This window comes from Phyllostomus discolor, chromosome 4 (genome assembly GCF_004126475.2).
Source record: "Phyllostomus discolor isolate MPI-MPIP mPhyDis1 chromosome 4, mPhyDis1.pri.v3, whole genome shotgun sequence".
Classification (NCBI taxonomy): domain Eukaryota; kingdom Metazoa; phylum Chordata; class Mammalia; order Chiroptera; family Phyllostomidae; genus Phyllostomus; species Phyllostomus discolor.
In genome coordinates, this window is record NC_040906.2 from 168942351 (window position 1) to 168957509 (window position 15159).

General features: G+C 42.4%; 1 protein-coding gene across 7 annotated transcripts in view; it reads right to left on the reverse strand.

Moving 5' to 3' along the window:
• The window catches only part of FYN (FYN proto-oncogene, Src family tyrosine kinase), a 201851-nt gene that overhangs the window by 38271 nt on the left and 148421 nt on the right, over positions 1-15159 (reverse strand). For 5 of the 7 annotated variants that reach the window (XM_036024581.1, XM_036024579.1, XM_036024580.1 and 2 more), the window contains 6 exons: positions 12450-12548; positions 9623-9726; positions 8302-8451; positions 4674-4841; positions 1749-1928; positions 82-158 (listed from right to left, as the gene is read on the reverse strand). In XM_036024581.1, coding sequence (XP_035880474.1) covers positions 82-158; positions 1749-1928; positions 4674-4841; positions 8302-8451; positions 9623-9726; positions 12450-12548 — 778 coding nt within the window. Of the gene's footprint in view, positions 1-81; positions 159-1748; positions 1929-4673; positions 4842-5281; positions 5447-8301; positions 8452-9622; positions 9727-12449; positions 12549-15159 lie in introns of all 7 variants that reach the window. The other 2 variants (XM_036024584.1, XM_036024583.1) reach the window with 2 other exon arrangements.

The following is a 15159-nucleotide window of genomic DNA, read 5'->3' on the forward strand; positions in this document are numbered from 1 at the left end:
AACAGGGCACGTTACGCCTCGGCTTCATGTATTACATGTCATTGTATCTAAGGCCGGAATCACAGGTACCATGAGGCCTACCTGTGCTGCCATGTCCACAAGATTAGGTAGTTTTAGAGCTCTTCCTTCTCCATCTTTTAAGAAATCAAGTAAACTTCCTATGAACAAAACATAAAACCATTTCAGTTTGCTTCGAAAGATAACAATTTCCAACAAAGGGCTGTATTTGGTTTTCTTATTAGAAGTAATGAGGTCACTGAATTAAATAATGCCATTGATGCAAAAGAAAGGTTTATACCAAAAACCCAGGAAAAAACTATGCAGTGAAAGGCAGAAAAAACCTTAAAAAATGAACAATGGTGATATCATTTCCAAGGACAACAAAAATTTGATTAAACTAAAGAAATGGGACTCAATTCCCTTTTCATCACAAAGAACTTGTGAAGAGCTGCACCACTTGTCTCACTCCCTGGTCGGCCCTGCCCAAAGCGGTGAGGTGGGGAGACGCCTCCCAGCCCAGTGCCTCCTGATAATGCGGTCCTGGGACCAGCAGGGACAGCAGCCCTCAGGGAACTTGGTAGAAATGCAGACTCTCAGGTCCTATCCCAGATCTGCTGAATCAGAAACTCTGGAGGTTAGGCCCAGAAACCTGTATTTTAAGAAGCCTAGGTGACTCTGACACATCGTAAAGATTGGGAATCACTGGCCTAGCTTATTTACGGATTTTAAATCGAGAAGAGGTCTGGAAGGGAAGGGAAGGGAAGAGAAAAAATGAAAAGAAAAGAAAAGAAAAGGAAAGAAAAGGAAAAAAAAGAAAAGGAAAGAAAATCTGGGAAATACAGGGTGGGGCAGTAGCTCATGGCAGCCAGGCCTTAACGGCCCCTGCATCAACACAGCTGGAGCTTCAGTGCCACCTGGATAACACGCCTGAGGAGCTCAGAACTGACACCAGGGTGCAAACAGTCACGTGCAGAGGCTGGAGGCGCATGATGGTCAAATTGATTTTTTTGTGCTTTAATCACAAAGTTATTTACCAAATAGCCCTGGATACAAAGGACAAACAATCTGCCAGGAAGAAAATTCCAAATATATTTTAAAAGTACACAGAAAGGAAAAATTACACTGTAATCCTCTGCTGTACAGTGTGTTGCCTTTTAAGGGCATTTCTTGTTTGGTTCATCTATTTTTCTGAAACAAAGTGATCTTTGGCCTTATCCCCAACAATATTGCTTTGATTAGAAGACAGACAGCCACACACACAGAGAATGAGAATAAAATGTGCTCTTTAAAAGCATGTCTTTCTTCATTTGATGTCTAAAAAGAGAGCTGACAAAAAATAAGACATTAAAAGATGGAGCCTAAACTTAGCCCAGAGACCAGTGTCTGATATTAATTGTTCAGCCCTGCAAAAAGGAAATTCAACACACGCTATGGCATTCAAAACAACAGCAAACACACAGCTTTCTGTATCACTGATAATAAAAATGAATGTTTTCATAACCGAGAGGAGATGGAACTCTTCATGTGCGCCATGCGCATGGCAGTGGTATCACAAGTACTTGGGGGCAAACTCGAGGTCGTAGTTTGTTTTAAAATGTTTCCATTCATGAGCGCACCATCTGCGCTTCCTGACGGGAATACCTGACTCATGCAGAAACCAGGAAAAAAGCTAGCAGGCCACTCCGTTCCTCTCCCTGAAACCACCCCTGCAGGTCACCGGGAGGTGAAGCCCGGGAGGCCGTGCCCACCTTTGTTCATGTACTCGGTGACAATGTAGATGGGCTCCTCGGACACCACCGCGTACAGCTGGACCAGCTTGTCATGCTTCAGCTTCTTCATGATCTGTGCCTCTTCGAGGAACGACTCGGGGGACATTGTGCCCGGTTTAAGAGTCTTTATGGCTACTTTTGTGTTTCCGTTCCAGGTGCCTGTGGACATCCACAACGGTAAGTCAGACCAAAGGTCCTCCTTTGGTGAAAAGAAGTTTTTTAATCAACAGCTACTAGCATAAAGTTAGACTGTAAGTTAAACACTTAATATAGTTTTTGTTGATCAAAGACAATCAAATGCAAGGACTCTATCAAGTATTTCAACAGGAAAAATATGTTTACATTACATATGGCTATGATATGGTTTATAATTTAGCTTTTTTCTCACTTTGATATATACTACTTTCCTTGTCTGGTTCAGCTATGTGGTTACAAATCTGTATCAAAACCTCTGGACATTTCTTCACAAAAATGAAACTTCAGGGGTTAGGATGAGCCTGGCCATCCAATATCTACCCATTCGGCAGCAGAGTGAGCATGGAAGAACTGAGACTAAGTTCCACTTTATGGGGTATGCCATTTAGAAAATACGGCAACAGGCTGAGGATGTCTGAAAATTATATCTCTAGAATTCCCATTTTCTGCAGTGGATAAGCTATCTCAATACTTGACTGAGTCCTTGAAGAGTTGGTCTACAAATAAAATTGGAATTAGTGGTAAGCACTAGCAAGAAGCTCACAGTCTACTTGCCCACACTTCAACCAGGTGAGAAAAGCCCCTCGGGTTCACTGATGGTGAGCCACAACGGGAGCGAGGACTTCTGTCAGCTAGACTGCAGAAGTCAGATACCAGCTAAGAGGGAACAGAAATACTTAAACTTAACATGTTAAAATAATCCAGTAGGTCCAGAGGTAGGCCTAATTTATGATCGTCAGTTACCTCATCTGTAAAATACTGAAATGAAACTGGATTATCTTTTGAGACTCTTTCAGCTCCCAAATTAAAAAAAATCAAAACGTGGTTTGTATGTGTTTCTGTTATCAGTCGTATGACCTTGAATTAAAACTATTTATAAGGAAAACAAAAAATATGCTAAATTAGATTGTTATTTTCTACTTGGAAAAGGCTAGATTGAGATTAATTTTCAAGCCCTGGCTGGCATAGCTCAGTGGATTGAGCGCGGGCTGCGAACCAAAGTGTCGCAGGTTCGATTCCCAGTCAGGCCACATACCTGGGTTGCAGGCCATGGCCCCCAGCAACCACACATTGATGTTTCTCTCTCTCTCTCTCTCTCTTTCTCCCTCCCTTCCTTCTCTAAAAATAAATAAATAAAATCTTTAAAAAAAGATTAATTTTCATATTTAATATGACTGATTTTATAATTTAAAAATTCTGTAAACTGAAGAAAGCTTTGGTACCCTGTTAAAAATAAACTGTGGTTCATATCATTACAGCATGTAACCTGTAAAAATATGAATCATGAAAGAACAAGTAGCTTAAAGAAGAATTCATCAAATCTTATAAAATACCTGACTACTAAACTTAAAAAAAATTTGACAACTTGTAAGTGGTCTTTGCTCTTTGAATATTAGCAAAATAACATTAATAATTTTAATAGAGAAATTAGAATTTTCAATAGAGATCTTCTTCTCTAATAACAACCCAGTTACTACACTGGCATTCCATCCTGACCCTAGCTACCACAAAATGAGGTTTTATGTTCAGTGGGAAACAAAATCTTAATAATATGTGTAATGATTTAAAGTTGATAATTTAAAAGTTTGCAGATAATGTTTTATACAGTGTCCAATCACTCCTGATTGTATTAGTGATTGGGTTCAAATTCTTAGCACCCAGAATATTAATTATAAATTGGGCAGAAGGAGGAAAAGAAGGTCATATAAACACATTTGACAATATTTGAGTTAAAGTCCAGAGGAGATGGAACAACAATGTAGACTCTGAAAGACAATAATAATGATACTTATTAAAATAGCTTATACAAGTACACACAAGACTGAGAATCTATCTATCGTCTATCTATCTATCTTCTATCTACTTTTATATCTCTCTATCTCTGTCTCTATCTGTAACTTTGTATATCTGTAGTACTTACTCAATGCCAGAGTTGTTCCGAGTGCTCTGTGTTAAATCTTTTAGTGCAGACCACACTTAAACACCTACAGTGACACATAACAACAGGCACTTCTCTATATTATTTTAATTGAGTCTAAGAAAGGCAGAAGGAGGATTCCATAAGCACTAACATTGTCTTCCTGACAGGTGTTTTTGGGTGAGACCCAAGTCTGTGGATTGTCTTTAAGCAAAGCTTCAACTGCCAGAAAGGGAGTTATAACAACAGTGGGAAGGGCCTAGTGCAGATGGCCTTATCAATGGCATGGCAACCAAATCAAGAGAACTACGTGTGTCTACTGAGCACCTACTATGGGTGAGGGACTCTAAACATGTCCATTGTGGTCCTCAAAACAGTCCTATGAAGTATGTATCATTCCAGTTTTACAGATGAGGAAACTGAGGCTCAAAGAGGTTGAATAGAACCTTTGCCCATGGTTAATCATCTAGTAAAGACTGAGCAAAAAATCCAGGCCCATTAAACAAAAAAGCTCATGGTTTCCTCCTACAGTAGCCCATCTATAGCATCTTACCTTCCCAGATCTTAGGAAGAAACACCAGGGTCCTATTGTACTGGTTTCCTGTTTTGTGCCTTAATTACCACATAAGGTAGGACAGAAGAGTACAGGAAGGCACTGCCATATTCTGAAAATCTGGATGGCCTGTATCAGCTATTCAGGTTAAGTGTCTTGGTCCCAACGGCTGTTAAATGTCCTTTGTTCAAAACCATCCTTTTAATTGGCTTTGAGATGCAGCCATAACAAAATGTACCCTCTGCCTTACCAAGCCAAACTTCAGCGAAACACCCCTGACCCAGCTTCTTCTCCAGAAACAACGAATCACGTGCAACTTCCCAAGCATCTTTAGACAATCCAGAAGTTTGTGGGGTATAACTCGATGCAATCACAGTTAAGTTAAAACACAAACCATCAGCTTTCTCTATAGGAAAGAGGATTAATAAAGAAAACACAGTCCTTATAATCCATAATTATGCATGCACTAGGGAAGATGGAAGGTGACTTGCCCTTTAGGTGAGTCATTGGACTGAACTTACTGAGTTCATTGGACAAGCATTTGCAGTTGGAAATGAAGAGCAATGCATTTGGTTCCAGCTGGAACATTCCTTGTACCATTTGCTGGTTTATGAATTGAGACACATATAATAGTATAATTTGAGCCAGTTGCCAATTATATCTTGACCACTTATATCTTTTTTCCTAGAATTCCTAGAATTCCAAAATCAGAACCATTATTCCCTGCTATCAGTAATCCAAACTTTCCTTCTGGGTCACACAGTCTTTATTTTCACCTTCCATCTTTGACGTTCGGGACTTCCCAAATGAGGAAGCTAGTGATAGAATAATTGAGTCTTAGCATACCCATCCATACTTCCCCAAACTGCCCATTTCCCAGTCTCTTGATCAACTGCAGGGATTCTCGAGGGATTTCCCAGACATCTTTGGTTTTGACAGACAGATCGGTAAGCCTTGGCATCCCTTTGTGACAGGGAACTACTAGGCGGCAGCACAGACCTGCAGCTCTCTCTGACGGAGCGGGGGACGGCGGCAAGAGAGGGAGAGAAAAGCAGAACACGTGAAACAATAGCACCAACAGGCACACAAACCCAGCCGGCACGTGGCATTGCTCCCACAGGACTGCAGCACAGAGAACTACACACACTGGGGGATCAGACGCCACACACTGAAACATGTTTATCAAAGGCAGGATAGAGGATATTTGAAATCTGAACTCTTCCACACCCCCAGGTATACTATAATCTATTCATATAAACAGATATAGACTGTTTTAGTTTCTATACTCACTAGGTAAAAAAAAAATTCAGCCCAATATGCTAATAATATGTTCTCTGAAAATACCTCCACTAATTTCCAAAGGTACCTTTGGAACGCAGAATGTTAGTACGATTATCCCCCCCACCTCCAAAATCAAGGGTTTGGGGAGTATATCTAAAATTGTAACTTCGGTATAGAATCCTTCTACAGAACATTAGGTTGTTACAAACTTAGGATGAAGATCACACCTGGCAGGGGAAAAATGAGGCCACATTTCTCTAGTGATTTCTCTGGCATTTTAACTGACTCTATTTTACTAGCCAGGTACTCTTGCTTCTTTCATATTTCCCATTAAAAATGTTCATAACAACTTTTTAAACATTTTTAAACAATGTTTATAACAGTGTATAATTTAGGAGTCTGGTGTGTAGGCAGAAAGAATGAAAACTAAAATCTGTAGAAACTCAAGGATGTAAAAGAAGTTGATTTCCCAAAAGAAAGGAAAGAAGCAGTTATCACTGTGGGGTGATTTGGAAGGTTCTCTCTCTCTTCCTTTAAAGAATATGCCTTCTAGAATCTAGCGGTGGCTACGGTGAGGGGAAACTGCCTAAATGCTGAGTTAAACACCTGTCAGCTGGGAAAAGGTGACGAAGGACAAGGGATCCAGGCAGAGACAAAAGCTGCAGAAGGCCAGGCTGTGAGGTGGACAGGCCCCGCCCCGCCCCACTGGAGGTCCCTCAGAGCTGGGAAATCAAATGTGGTATTGCTGCCTTTTCTCTAAGAACCAGTTGTAAGTTACTTTTTTATTCCTTTATTTTTGATAGAATTAGGTTCTGAGATGTTTAGACAGGAAATTATTTATGAGCCGATATTTCAAAGGCATTTTGTTGTGTGAGAGAAAGAAGGAGGGAAGAGGAAAAGCCAATATAAAAACAAATCTAACTTGAGATTGATTTTTTTTTGAGATTAAAAATATGTTTGTTACTCTTCATATCCTTTCTCTCCTTCCAGCTTCATGATGCTATTAAGGTGCCCTTTCCAACACAATATTTTCAAATGATCCAAACCCTGGGCATCCTGCTGATGTTTGGCTGTGATGCGATATATTTTGGCATTTGAAAAACCCTTACAACATGCAGGCATTTTGAGTATGTCATTTAAGCTCAGGGACATATTCTGTTCCATTTCTGTTAAGTATTTCATCAGAATCCACATAAACTAAAGTCCCCACTGCCCTAATCAATAAATACTCTAAGTGTTGCTAATTTTTTCACTTGTTCATTAGTACCAAGGATCAACAGATAGGTATTTCTTATTGCCATTTTCAAAAGACTGCTTTTATTGGTTGCTAAAAAGTTATACACACATACTCATATTTTTTAATGCATGTGTATACAGCAAGAGTTGAGGCCAGGACATGTTCTATTTTGAGGTACTGCCTTTGTCCTGAAGAGTCATACAAAATTATACAAAAACTCCTGGATTTCATGGGATATAGATCTGTATCTGCACATGTATATCCATATCCACCTGTGTGTATTATAGAGTGCTAATCTACGAAAGAAAGCAATCATTTTAACACTTGCACATGAGAACATATTGTTTAATAAAGTGTACAAATCGCACATCCAAGCATCTAAACATCTTAGTATACATTTCTAGGGAGAACAGACTAATGGTGACATCTGGGTGTTAGGAAGGAGACCAATCTACTGTCTGAAAAGGTTTAACGCAGTAGCTGTAACTGAGCTGTGAGCCATGCAGGTCTAGGTCTAGCTAGGAGAGAGAAGTATCAGTGGAGAGGGGAACGTGGTAAATGGACCGAGAAATTCCTCTAGTCACGAGAACGACGCGCACGCGCAGCCGTTCCTGAGACAGAGCTGCGTGTGAGGTGACAGCCGAAACACAACACCCTGGGGGGCCCTGTGTGAGTTCCTTCCCAGGGACTGTCCCCGTTCCCTCTCACAGTTTCTCAATTACATTCTGCAGAGGAAGAGGCAAGATACCTTTTAGAGTTTAACCTATTGCTTTCCACTTGGGAAACTAGAATGTTACAGAATCTTTTAATGGAACTTATAATTATGGTAGAAAACCATCAATAGAACCTATTTGCCTACCTTGAGGGGCTAGCAAAGAACACTGTAGTTGACCCTTGAACCACGTGGGGGCTAGGGGACCCGGCCACCAAGCCATTGGAGATCCATGTTTGACTTTGGACGCCCCAAAGGCTTAATGAACTACTAAAAGTCTACTGTTGATTAGAATCCTTACTGAACACATATAAATAGTTAACTGATGCATATTTTGTGTTAAATGTATGATATACTGTAACCTTAATAAAGTAAGCTAGAGAAAAGAAACGCTAAGGAAATCTTAAGGAAGAGAAAATACATTTATAGCACAGTATGTATTTAATGAGAAAAAGCTGCAAAGACGTGGACCTGGGCAGTCCGAACCACAATGCGCAGGGGTCAGCTGTGTTTTACTGGTGACTTTGTATGTGTATGTTGTACCTCCCTTCTCTCTGCCTTTCCCCTTTCCTGCTCTGTGCCCACCCCGTCCCGCCAGTGTCCAAATGGTTAGTCACTAGTTAGAATTAAGGTTACCTGAGTAATGTTGTACAAGCTGCTGAAGTGTTTCAAACTGGGCCCGGGTGGTGATATAATATCCACCATTGTCAAGTTTGCGAATTTTATAATGTTTGACATGGTCTCCTTTCATATCATCCCAATCACGTATAGAAAGTGAATAGGCACCTGGTAAACATGCAAAGTATTAGCAGCTCCAATCATTTTGAGTACTCGTTTGTTATTTAGGTCTCATTTACTTGACTTTTCTGATTAATAATTACCAAGAGGAGACACACACATATACTCACACGCATGCATGCACACATTTCCACTCAGTAACACAGGAAGAAAACACCTCTTTCCTGAAAATGTCAGAATATATTAGCAATAAAATGTCTGTGCCCTTGAGAATAAAGGCTTCTCGAATTTTTCCCTGTAATCCTCCCTCTCCCCACTTGCCCTGCTTCTCCGGTAAGACGAAGAGGCACAGACAGTCTGGACTGCGACTGCTCCCCCAGTCTCCATTACCCACGGAGCATTATGGAGGCAGGGAGAGCCTGGGCCAGGGACACATGGGGGCTGTTTCTTTAGAAGTGAGCTTCCACTTTCTGCCTCGCAACACTGTCCCCAGGAGCAGATAACCAGTGTCTGCCAGGTCAAGCCAGAAGGCCACTGCTCCTCTCCTTGGCCCAGCTCCTCCTGTGGGCTCTAATGAGATGTTAAATCACAAAAAGGCCAATAGGTGGAGGAAGAGCAGTCCTCAGGAATGAAAAAAAAAAACAACCACCAAAAGAAATGCAAAAACAACCTGTATGTCTGGTACTTGAGGAGCTAAGAGTTTCAGAAATCCCTAATTCTGAACTACTTGGGAACACACAGAAATCCCTAATTCTGAACGCATGGTGTCTTTGCGCGTTGGAAGGAGTGTTGCTGCCCCAGACCCTGCTACAAGAGGAAGGTCTTGATCTGGGGCTGCTGCAGTCTTTTTGGGGCTGTCTGTAGCAGGGGTGCCCCACCTTTCAGTGTGTCTGGGCTACACTAGAAGACGAAGAGTTGTCTTGGGCCACACAGTAAATACACTGTGACACGCAATCACAAAAAATTCTTGTGATGTTGTAAGTAAATTTACGACTTTATGTTGGGCTGCATTCACAGACATCCTGGGCCGCGTGCGGCCCGCAGGCTGCAGGTGGGAGGCCCCTGTGCCTGGAGGAAGAGCTGAGAATAGGACTCCCTCACAAGATGGGGAGGACGTGTGCCATTTAAAAATTCTGTTCATTAGAGATAAGCCTTTCATCTCTTCTGGGTAATTCACAGATTTCGAATGACAAGCGAATTCTTTAGCTTGTTATCTTACCTTTGGTGGTTTCACTCTCACGGATAAGAAAGGTACCTCTTGGGTTTCCAAAGGACAAAAGCTGTCGCTCAGCATCTTTTCGGCCAAGTTTTCCAAAGTACCACCTGTAAATCAGATCAAGAAAAGGAAACATTTTATAAGAATCACTTACAAAAATGGAATCATGCAAGCTCTTTTGCCCATGAGTCCTAATCTCCGATTTCATCCTTAGCCTTTCCCTATCTATGAATACTTTTTCTCTAGCCTCACCTAGTTCCCCTTCAATCTATTCCTAATTCTGCTCCTAATCCATCTCTTTCACTCTTTAAAAAACAATCAGATTTGGATTGTGGGTTATTTTCCTTCCCTCCAGAGATGACAAGAACTGGTTTGTGTTAAATCTGCCACCTGCCTGCCCAAAAAGAGAAATCTAAGACCTTGTTTGAAATGGCAGCCACAGGAAACTCTTCCCACACACATCTACAACACCATGGGTTTCTGAGCATAATTAGAATCCCAGGGAAATAACAAAACACAGTCTTAGTGTAGATGAAGGCCATTAATCGGGCACTTAAAAAAAAAAAAAACCAACTCAGAATGGACAAAGAACAAAGACACAATATTTTCAGTTATTTCCTGCCTATAGGAACTCTGAAAATGGTCAGGACTACCCCTAATTCGTGACAAGCGCTGGCCTTGGGTGTTGACTGCACTGTCTTCCTGTCCAGCACGTGAGTGTGAAGACACTGATGAGCAGAAGGCGTCTGCCCGGTGCCTGGCCCGGGCCCGCCGCGTGTGAGCCCTGGCACAGCTGCAGGGCCAGGCGATGTGCACAGGCAGTGAGCACGTCCTTGGAAACAACTCTGTGTCGTGGACGTGCTCATATGCTTCCTGCGACGACACTCCTGTGCCACTTTAGGAGGAACTGCATCAAGTCACCTCACAACCTCTGTCATTTGCCTTTCATCTCCCCCCTGCACCCTCTAGCCCTGATCACGGTGCGGCAATTAGTTCACGCTTCAGCACTAGGTGCCGAACACGCAGCAGGTGCTCTAAGACCCCACGGGAGAGTTCGGAAGCATTCCATTGGAATCTGCGTGAAGGAACAATTTTTAGAATATTTAACTGTGAGAGGATCCAGTTCCTAAAATGAAATTTCAATTCATTATACTTGAACACAGCTATTATATGTTCACTGTCAAATTCTTTTGTGAATGAAAGAGCTTCACTGAAGATAAGAAAAGACACGCTGCGTGTTAGCTCTGCAGCGACTTTTAAAGGCACCAGACTGCAGCGATTCTAACCCAGCACAAGATGGTGTAAAGAGAATTATACCAATTATTTGTGAGAAATGACTTTGTGGGTTTGTACCAATTAAAATGCAGCACAAACACGAACATGGTGAAGAGAACTGTTAGAACAATGGATTGCATGAAAACAATAGTATTTTAAAATAATGATAATTAATTGCATATGTAAAACCACAGGCATTATTTTCAAATGCTATTTTATTCTTTGAAAACATAATATTAAAAATCTTGACCACTACAAATACAACTTAAATATATAGTGGGTAGGTTCTCAGCTAAATTAAAAAAATGCTACATTTTGGTGGTACCTTTTATGCTGAAAGAACAGAAAGATGTCTGCCGATCTGCCCTAAAATAGAAATTCAGTACAAATTCCTTTATTTGCTGCTGATGAAACACACTCCCCGGGAGGAAAAGGAGCTCGGAACCGCTGAGGACGTGAGAGCGGGAAACCACACAGGTCTCCTCAGAGGAAATGCAAAGGAATTAAAGACAAGAGGGTGATCCAGTTGGGGATTTGGCTGAGGTGTGCAATCTAATCCTCCCTGAAGCTTAAACAAATCCAGGGCAAAATTAAATATCAGAGCCAAAGGTTGGGCTGACTTTTCTCCTAAGGCAGGGCGGCCTCCATTAAGCGGGCAAGGCAGGACCCCAAGGTGGCCGGGAGAAGGCCAGGTCTCTGCCTTTGGGAGATCAAGGCTCAGCTCCCTTTCCCTCAGTTTGGAAATTAGGGTCACCACCCAAGCCACCAGCAGTCCTTCACATTGCAAGTGCCAATGAACCCCCACATGCCAGGAGACAGAACAATGGTTGGTCTTTCTACAATGCTCCCAGCCTATGGGCCACTTCCAAACCTGTTAGCAGTGAAATCTTTAGGTTAACTGCTAGCCACGAGTTACTATCAAAGAAACCAACAGAGACCCCAAATCAAAGGGAAGGACCATTTGAAATGCATCACCACAGGACTTATCAAGCTGTAGGGCACAACCTACGTGAGATAGTTCTACCTGAGGCACAGAAGATGTACCTTTTCAGTGCTTCTGCTTAGACTGAGGAGGAAAATCTCAATTTGATCATTCACAGTTATATGCCTCCCCCTCCCCTTCCCTCTCTCCTCTCCTCCCACTCTTTTTCCCGAATTTCCCTTTCTTTCTCTTTTTTTCAGTGGACTACTATAGTCCACTGTTGGCAATAATACATTCTCTAGCTAGGATTTCATCACATTTTTATGGTTGCTTTCTATCTATGGCAAAGCACATTGGGTTTTCATTTAGGTTGCTGATACAAAGTTTCCTTTCAAAATGAGTATGTTTTAAAAAGTGAGCAGGCTTAAAAAATAGTTAACAACAGTAGCAGTATGATACAGATATGGCAAAACACAATGAATAGGCCTGGGAAACATGGCATTACCATAGTTTCTCCATGCTTAATCCCTCCAGTGAATTTCTTCCCCGTCCTGCATGATGTTAATGGAATTTTACTGTGTGAAACAACTTTTTAAAAAGGTGGTTAAGGGAAAACAACAAAATAGAACATACTCTTCTGCCTGGATAGAGTCAACTGGAGCCACGTAATTGCTAGGAATGTAACCCGTCTCTCCGGTTGTCAAGGAGCGGGCTTCCCACCAGTCTCCTTCCCTGCAAAGAAACAAAGAGAGAAAGAAGTGAATACAATGACCATTTCAATGTTTTGCAGTTGGTCTCAAGGCCGTAAGAGTGTGTGAGTATCTCCTCGTCACTCTGCCACCCGATTTCCCCAAATGCCAGCACAGCCCTCTGTGAGGGCCGAAGGGTCCGCTGCCGTGAGTTGAATCCAGTGTTGTCTCTCATCTCTGGCCTCATTTGTGAATTAAGAATGTAGGATACTGGTCAGGAGAGGGCTTCCTGAGTAGGGGGTGTTTTTTGCTTGGTAAATGTACCCGACTTGGAGAGAGGGGGAGGGAACCCAGTCCCAGGCTATTTAAGAAACACACGGAGACAAAACGACAACAAAATGTTAATTATGTGAGGTGAAAGATGTGTTAACTAACCTTATTATGGTAAACATTTCACAATATATACATATTAACCCATTATACTGTATACCTTAAACTTATACAATATTATGTCAATTATATTTCAATAAAGCTGGAGAAGAATAAAACACACACTGATAGTGCTAATTTAACCAACAGTTTCTATTTCATCCCCCACCCTGAAGCAAACAGCCTCCTCTGGGACTGCTGGAGAGAGGCAGCTGTTGGCTTTAGTGTCATCTGCCAGCCATGAAAAGATTCATCAGAAAAAGAAAAAAAAAGCCACACACACCATAGCTGCACACACATCATCTGAGCGAGGAAGCCCGTTCGGAGGCCCAGTAAGGGATGAGAGCGTATTAGGAATACTTGCCTTGCTTGCTCTGAAGAAAATGGGTAGAATAATGATCATACTACAGGGTAAGCCCTGCTCAGACATGTTCAATGTGAGGCTATTTCATTGCCTATTTACAGCAATGACTGCAGTCAGGTGGGGGAGAGGAGGATGGGTGTAGCCGGGTGTGTACAAGTGCAGGGGGAGGACCAACACCGGTGGGATTCTTGGTCACACTATTTCTACATCAGCGACAGCCTGGTCTCACTCTGGCGCTCTCAGAGCTGTGAGCTGAAAGACGTGAAAAGGGGCACTTAGGACACCACTCTTAGCTTGAAACAGACAAGTAAACTGAATGGGCAGAGTTCGTGTGCTCAGACTCACACAGCTGTGTGTGGCAGAGAGCAGACATGGAGAGTGTGCCTGCACCTATCGCCATGGTTAGCAGATGCATGCGGGGCTGTGGCTCTGATGCCAACACTGTCCGAGGAGCCCTCTGCCAGCCTGCAGTGAGGAGTGTGTGGGGCTGCCAATGAACGCCCTTGAGCAAACTGAGAGACCAGAGCTGAGACACCTACCCCACCCAATCACCGGAGACCCCTTGCCTTCTCGCCTTCCTATTTTGGTCCTTGGAGTCAGCAAGAGAAACTCCAGGCCTTTCTTAAGATCACGTTTTGGCTGGGCTATGTGTCAAAGCCCTCAGCGAGGAGGGAAGAAAATGTGTTGGCTCTTGGCCCCGGTCAAGATCTTCCCCAGACTCATGTAATCAGGTCGAGAATAACCAGCCTCCACATTAAACACAAGCTTTACTCAAGACTCCCGCGCTCTAAAGACTGAATGTGCGCAAGGTGACTGGGGAACGTCAACTCCAGGGAGGACTCAGTAAAGTCACAGACGAATGGTGGCAAGCCCACGGGCGTCATGGGTGCAGCTGTGGGAAGTGTTTGCTGGCACACATCACACAGAATAGCCCACAGGAAAACAGGGTGCTGGCAAAGGATTTTTAAAAACATTTGTTGTAATTAGTTTTTCAAGTCTTCCCTTTTATACCCCCTCAAACAAGTTTAAACAAAAAAAATCAGTCGAAAGAAGGAAATAAGTGTTCTCATACCCAGAAAGTCCTTTAATAACCCTAAATTTAGTTCATGTCCAGGCTTTTATTATAAAACAATTTACACATACAAATAATAGATGTAGGAGGGGGACCCCCCCAAAACCTGGAATTATCTTCTGGAGGGCAGGCCCCTTGTAGCACAGGCGTCCCCCGCTGGGTGAGTGTTCTAGGAACCCATCTGTACCGGCGCTCCAGATGGCACTGTTGTGAGGGGCCGCATTTGGTCTCAGTGGTTTTTTTTCTGAAGGCTCTTTCAATGTGTTTGCCCATTTCACGACGGGTGAATTACGAGTGCACCTGCCCGCACCCCACTGAGTGTTCAGTAGTTTTTAACCAAAAATGGCATGACCCCCCCATCCCCAGCCTCCCTAGTCACCTGATCTTGCCCCCTCACCCAAGTGACACTTTTTTGTTTCCATAGATGAAAAAAGTCCTCAAAGGGAAACGTGCTGCAGTGGAGGAGGTGAAACAAAAAATATCAGAAGCACTAAAAGGCGTCAAAATTAACGAGTTTAAAACTGTTCTGAGCAGTGGAAAAAACATCCCAACAGGTGTACTGCATCAAATGGAGAGTACTTTGAATGAAAGTGACTTAAGTTTAAACATGTAAGAATAAATACACAACTTTTTATAAATAAACTTCAGTTTTTTGGTTCCCCCTTGTATATATGAACACCTGTATTCATAGCTTATTCAGGTTACCTGTTATTAGTCAAGTAATTTCCATAGCAAATCCAGCATAAACTATCTTATTTTGGTCTGGGTACCTGAAGAGTTTAGTATAAA